This window comes from Vigna unguiculata, chromosome 2 (assembly GCF_037176805.1).
Source record: "Vigna unguiculata cultivar grain cowpea cultivar isolate G323 ecotype 2 chromosome 2, ASM3717680v1, whole genome shotgun sequence".
In the NCBI taxonomy this organism is placed as follows: Eukaryota; Viridiplantae; Streptophyta; class Magnoliopsida; order Fabales; family Fabaceae; genus Vigna; species Vigna unguiculata.
The window spans coordinates 12,866,955-12,873,899 of NC_140793.1; the positions used below are offsets into that span (position 1 = coordinate 12,866,955).

General features: G+C 44.0%; 1 protein-coding gene across 1 annotated transcript; it reads left to right on the forward strand.

The window, feature by feature from the left end:
• The first annotated feature begins 5,916 nt into the window (after positions 1-5,916).
• LOC146888337 (uncharacterized) lies at positions 5,917-6,582 on the forward strand. Its single transcript, XM_085670058.1, has one exon. It carries the CDS (start codon positions 5,917-5,919, stop codon positions 6,580-6,582), a length of 666 nt encoding a protein of 221 aa, XP_085526184.1.
• Positions 6,583-6,945: the final 363 nt, after the last annotated feature.

Below are 6,945 nucleotides of genomic sequence, written 5' to 3' on the forward strand. Positions count from 1 at the left end.
AAAGTTTGTGGATGACTTTTGGTAGCCTTAAATTCAGTTAAAATTAACCATTAAGTAGCGTATCGTTATTAGCTTGAGTGGATCATTAATTAATAGCTTTAAGCCGGATGATATTGGAATTTATGTGTCTTTTGTAATTTTGATGGCTAAAGCTCCTATATAAGTTGAACCATTTTCATCAATGAAGGCAAGTTGAGTTTAATTCAGAAAATAAACGAGTTTTATCTCATCAATCTTAGTGAGAGTGATTCTCCTAAGTTCTTGAGTGATTCACGAATCCCCGAGTTTTATCAAAGTTCCTTTATCCCTTTGTGTGTTTAAACTCTTAGGCTTATCTTCCATTCTTGGAAGTGTGATGTCTATCAATTTCCGCTCCATCTTCTTTTATGTTTCCATTTCCTCATTTTAAATAATTTCTCAAATTTCTTGCTTGTTAGCATTCCAAACATGAAAGATCAGTAAAACGAATCGAACACTTTGGATTCACATCATTTGGTATTCAGAGCCTGGCTATCTAGATTTGGTATAGGAATGGAAGTTTATTATACAAAGTGTTTAACCGAAGGCCATCCATGTTTAGTTGTATTCGATTACGGAAGCGAAAATAATATTGTGAGGCAAAGATTGTTGGAGAAACTCCAGTTACCAGCAACCTTTCATCTGGATCAAGCATGGATCAAATTCAGTACATGGCAATATGTGAAAGAAGTATTATGTGATATTGCTCTCATGGACTCTTGTCATCTTCTTTTGGGATGGGCATGGCTTCGTTTTAAAACACTCCATCTTGATGAACGTTCCCTTTATTTGAGGCATGAGGGACATCAAAAGAAGTAGAAATTTATGACACCAAGACAAGTCAGTAAGGATGAAGGTAGGCTGAAGGAGAAAACAGAAAAAGAAAGAATAGAAAAAGAAGTAATATAAACCGCAGAAGGAAGGGAAAATAAAGAAAAAGAAATGGAACTAGAGAAAGTTTATTCATCAATGTTTTTTCCTCTACAGTTTGTGATGTCATTTTGCAGGAACAAAAGGATAAGCATGTGAATGAAACACACCAACTTCCATGTTTAAAAAGGAAGCTTGTTCATAGTGCTTTATTATGCGTTTGGTCCATCGATAAGAAGCAAATTCGTCAAACACAATGCATGAAATTATTTATTGGTACATATCAAGGTGGGGTACTGTTGCCAAGAAATGTTATCGACGGATTGCAACCATTGGAAAGTAACGAATATCAAGTTGAATTTGATGCTGGAGGAAGAGAATTAGTTTCAACTTGTGAAAAAATAAAAGTCCTTCACAAGATCATAATAAACTTACGTTAGTGTCTTAAGATTCGGGACAAATCTTCTCGAAGAAGGAGGGTATGATGTGAATTGCATATGGGTCAAATGGAGGATGACTAATGCGTCGTGTTGATGCAGTTTCTTTTATTTAAATAAGGGCCCAATGCTTTGTAAAATTGGCTGACCAAATTGTGTTTGTGCTTAACCAATTAATGGGCTTTAGTTTTGCTTTATCTTCAAGTTGAAATAGGGGTCCATATGCCCACTTAAGAACCAACCTTTGGAAGATCAAGCGGACCTTTGCTCAAAGTTTGTGGATGACTTTTTGTAGCCTTAAATTCAGTTACAATCAACCATTAAGTAGCGGATCGTCATTAGGTTGACTAGATCATTAATTAATAGCTTTAAGCGGGATGATATTTAAATTTATGTGTCTTTTGTAATTCTGATGGTTAAAGCTCCTATACAAGTGGAACCATTTTCATCAATGAAGGCAAGCTGAGTTTTATTCAGAAAATAAACGAATTTTATCTCATCTTTCTTAGTGAGAGTGATTCTCCTAAGTTCTTGAGTGATTCAAGAATCCTTGAGTTTAATCAAAGGTCCTTTATCCCTTTGTGTGTTTCAACTCTTAGGCTTATCTTCCATTCTTGGAAGTGTGATGTCTATCAATTTCCATTCCATCTTCTTTTATGTTTCCATTTTCTCGTTTTAAATAATTTCTCAAAATTCTTGCTTGTTAGAATTCCAAAAATGGTAGATCAGTAAAACGAATCGAACCCTGTGGATTCACATCATTTGGTATTCAGACCCTGGCTATCTAGATTTGGAATAGGAAAGGAAGTTTATTATACAAAGTGTTTAACCGAAGGCCATCCATGTTTAGTTGCATTCGATTACGAAAGCGAAAAAAATGTTGTGAGCCAAAGATTGGTGGAGAAACTCCAGTTACCAACAACCTCTCATCTGGATCAAGCATGGATCAAATTCAGTACATGGCAATGTGTGAAAGAAGTATTATGTGATATTGGTGTTCCCTTTATTTGAGGCATGAGGGACATCAAAAGAAGTAGAAATTTATGACACCAAGACAAATTAGTAAGGATCAACGTAGGCTGAAGGAGAAAACAGAAAAGAAAGAACAGAAAAAGAAGTAATATAAACTGCAGAAGGAAGGGAAAATAAAGAAAAAGAAATGGAACTAGAGAAAGTTTATTCGTCAATGTTTTTTTCTCTACAGTTTGTGATGTCATTTTGCAGGAACAAAAGGATAAGCATGTGAATGAAACACACCAACTTCCATGTTTAAAAAGGAAGCTTGTTCATAGTGCTTTATCATGCGTTTGGTCCGTCGATAAGAAGCAAATTCGTCAAACACAATGCATTGAATTTTTATGGTTACATATCAAGGTGGGGTACTATTGCCAAGAAATGTTGTAAGGCCCCCTTTTTATTCCTTCTTCCTTTTAAGGGCTGCCCCAATCCTATGGGCCTAAAGGCTGGCCCAAAGAGGAAGGGTCAGACCTAACCTACCAACCCTAACCTTGTGCTCATTTTGGTAACACAGAACTTTCACAATCCTTAGAGCGGCTACTATTTTTCCTCTGCTATGGTTTACTCCTAACCCTGAACCAGTGAGCTCAGTTGCGTTTCCTAGCCTCATGTAAGTGCTCTACACCTCAGGTCTTTCTTTCCTTCCGCCTTTATGTTTGTACTTCCAGTAGGGGTTCGTCGTAGGCTTACGTATGCTCTTCTGCATCTGTTCCGCAGCTCAGTAATCTGCCGCTGGAGCTTCGCGTTCCGCTGTTGGAGACGCACCCCGCTCTTAGCCCTTTTCCAGGTACGGGAAGTTAAGGTTTCAAGTTTAAGTTGAGTTTTGGTCTATTCTTGAGTTTGCTTGATGTTGTACGGTGAAATCATTGTTTTTGGTGCGTGGAATACCCTGTATGGTTGTTTGGATCGGAATGTACATCTGTTGCAGGAGAAACCAGGGCGAGAGCTGGTAATCTCGCCCAGGCGAGTCGGATTCGCCTAGGCGAGTCTGACGTAGGCTCGCCCAAACCCCATTGCGTGAAAGGTCGCCCAGGCGACCCGTTCGAACTTTTGAGCGAGGGAACACCTCGCCCAGGCGAGAGGGGTCTCGCCTAAGCGAGATCCCATGATGTTCCTTGGGTGCTCCATCGAACCCTCGCCTAGGCGAAGGGGGGGCTCGCCTGAGCAAGCACGTCTCGCCTGAGCGAAACCCTTCAGCCTGAGCCCGGGGTTGGGCGAGGCAGTACGCTGTTTGGGTGCTTGTTTATTCTTGGATGATTGATATTGGTTTAGGTGTGAATTGTATGATGATAAACATGTATATAATGGAATATTATGTGTACTTGGCATGAATTATGAATTGCGTATGACGGGTTGTGTATGATCTCGGCATGTGAAATGAATGAGTGGTTTGGAACTAAAGGAGCACGTTATTGATATGGGATGAGGCCCTAGATTCATGGGGTGGTGATGACCAGAGGTTTGGATTCGAAATATGATGCGTATGAGGAATTAATCTCAGGGGTTGGTATAGAAATGTAAATATGATTTAATGTTCTCTTATTGCTGAGTTATGAATGTTGGTCCGTGTCAGCATGTAAATTCCTTGGGGTCTCTAGGTGAGACCTCCGAGGTCGCGCTTCAGTGGTCGGGACGTAATTCCATGGCCCATGTTAGTGGGTGTCCATGGTGGTGCCCCATCTGTATAACTAGGTAAGGATTCAAGTTAAGGTTGCATCATGACACTCTAAGGAGCCAGTTATTCTCACTTAGAGCGGACTGACTCCTGTGGTGAGAGTAGCAGGAGGCCTGAAATTCATTAAGGGCTAACCTTGTGGTGAGGGAGATTTGATTCATCGTAACACTTGTAACACATAGCTCGGAGATGAGCAACTCAGGATCGAGCAGGGGTATCCACCACAAGTGCAAGCATCCGCTGAATCCGACTAAGTTATACGTATCCGGATGAGTCAAGTCGAGTCGTAATGTATTGAATGAAGAGTCATAACATGCTTGGTTGTTATATGGATATGGGATGATGATAATGTACTTGACTGTGTGATGAATATGTGTTGGCTCTAGCTTACCCGTTTGTTTGTATGGTTGTATTGTATGTGGCTGTTCTTCTTGCGATGATCATCAATTTAATTGATGGGAGCAGATGGGCGAGATTCCAGAGGTCAGCAAGGAAGTGGAGATTCTGCTGCATAGTCCGCGTGGACTAGTTGTTATTTTTGCATGAGTTCATTTAGGGTTGCGACCCATGTATCTGTTCGTCCTTGGTTTTATGCACTCTGGTTAACTTTTCCTCTAGTTTCTTTTGGGCATCGTGGTGTGCTATGGGTTGTATGGAGTTGATCCCAGACCGCGTTTTTATGTTATCTTTATCGTGACATTCCTTTAATTTCACGTACTTAATTAAATGGGGTGTTACATTTATGGTATCAGAGCGGTCATTCCTTCGGTCTTTGGACTTGGATGTCCGCTTAGCTTTCTCTGTGTGTCTCTGAGGGCGTAGTTAAAATTCTTGCCTTTATCAAACCTAACCAAGTGATTTTCTGTGTGCCAGTGAACTATGGCACCTCCTCGTAGGACTTCGCAATCGTCCCAGGGTGACGTGCCCGATATCGCCAGGGCTATCGAGGCGATGGTAGCTACCATGACGCAGCAAAGTACAACGATGATGCAGCAGCACGAGGCATCTATGCAGCGACAAGCAGCGTCGCTAGAGTAGCAACAATTGGTGATGCAGCAGATGGAAGCTGCAAGGGTGGCTGCCGAGGATGCTCATCGGCAGCATATGGAGACCCTCCGCCAACTGGAGGAGAACAGGGCAGCTGCCCCTGTGTTTGTCCCTGAGCCACGACCACCAGTTAGGGAGTGGAGTCTGGAAGACTTCCTGAAACACCATCCCGTGAAGTTCAACGGGAAGACCAGTCCAGATGTAGTCGATCAGTGGCTGAAGGATCTAGAGAGAATCTTCGATGCGAAGATGTGCCCAGCAGATAACAGGTTGGCATTTGCCATCTACATGCTGACCGGGGAAGCTGAACACTGGTGGATGAGCATGAAGTCCATCATGGAGGAGAGAGGAGAGCCTGTGACTTGGGAGGCCTTCTGGGGCAAGTTCCTCTCAGAGTATTTCCCCGACAGTGTCAGATATGCCAAGGAGGTGGAATTCCTCCAGCTCACACAGGGAGGGAAGTCAGTAGCTGATTATGCTGAGAAGTTCAAGCATCTCAGCCGTTTCTACACCTTGCCACTCGATGAGGAGTGGAGATGTCGCAAGTTCGAGAATGGACTCCGCGGCAACATTCACTTGATGGTGGCACCCTTGTCCGTCAAGGATTTTGCCGCTCTGGTGGAGAAGGCCAGGGTAATGGAGAAGATGAAGAATGAGGTAGAAGGTCCGCGGCCTCAGCAGCCTCAGAGGATTGGTGGACCATCGGGGTCCAAGCCCAGACATGACGAGCGGAGGAGACCGTATGACAGACCTCCTTATCAGCCTCAGGGGTCTAGGGGTCTTCCTCCTCAGTAGGGTCGAGTGTAGTGTTATACATGTGGAGGACCCCACCCGAGGTACGCTTGTCCCTGTATGGAGGGTTACCGTAGGTGCAACAACTGTGGCAAGGAAGGCCACTTTGGGAAGGACTGTCCCAACCTTGCCAGGGCAGCGGCGCGCCCTCCAATTCAGACTCCCCATCAGCATCAGAGGAGGGACAAAGGCAATAGGCCTCAGGCGACAGGCCGGGTGTATGCTATGACAGGAGCAGAGGCGACTGGTTCAGGTAACTTGGTTATGGGTTGCTGCTTAATAGTTGGTGTGTCTTGTTGTGTGTTGTATGACTCTGGAGCGACACACTCCTTTGTGTCAGATAGTTATGTGAAACGTCTGGGTTTGCCAGTATGCGAGCTACAATGCGAGCTTGCGGTGTCTACTCCGGCGTCGGGATTGGTCACGACGTCGTCTTTATGTGCTAGGTGTCCAGTGGAGGTAGAGGGACGCAGGTACAAGGTAAATCTAATCTGCCTGCCTCTGCAAGACTTGGAACTGATCTTAGGGATGGATTGGCTCTCTGCCAATCGCGTCCTTATAGACTGCCGGGAGAAGAGGTTGTTGTTTCCCGATTTAGAGGATCTCGAGTTGGTGTCCCCTCAGGGGGCGGTGAGGGAGATTCAGAGCGGCGCACAGTGCTTCATCATCTTCGCCCGTATAGAGGTGGGAGAGAGAGAGACCATCAGTCATATCTGTGGTACATGAGTTTGAAGACGTGTTTCTGGATGAAGTACCAGGGTTGCCTCCCAGTAGAGAAGTGGAGTTCTCTATTGACCTGGTACCAAGGACGGGTCCGGTATCGATGGCTCTGCATCGTATGGCTCCGGCAGAGTTGGTAGAACTCAAGAAACAGATAGAAGAGTTTATGGAGAAACAGTTCATCCGACCCAGCACTTCACCTTGGGGAGCGCTAGTATTATTGGTAAAGAAGAAGGATGGGAGTTCACGTCTGTGTGTGGACTACAGGCAACTGAACAAGATGACTATCAAGAACAAGTATCCGCTCTCGAGGATTGATGACTTGATGGATCAGTTGCACGGATCAACAGTGTTCTCGAAGATAGATCT

Bases quoted from the DNA above. Each gene is read 5' to 3' on its own strand.
- LOC146888337 (XM_085670058.1), top strand. From the start codon at position 5,917: ATGGAGGGTTACCGTAGGTGCAACAACTGTGGCAAGGAAGGCCACTTT.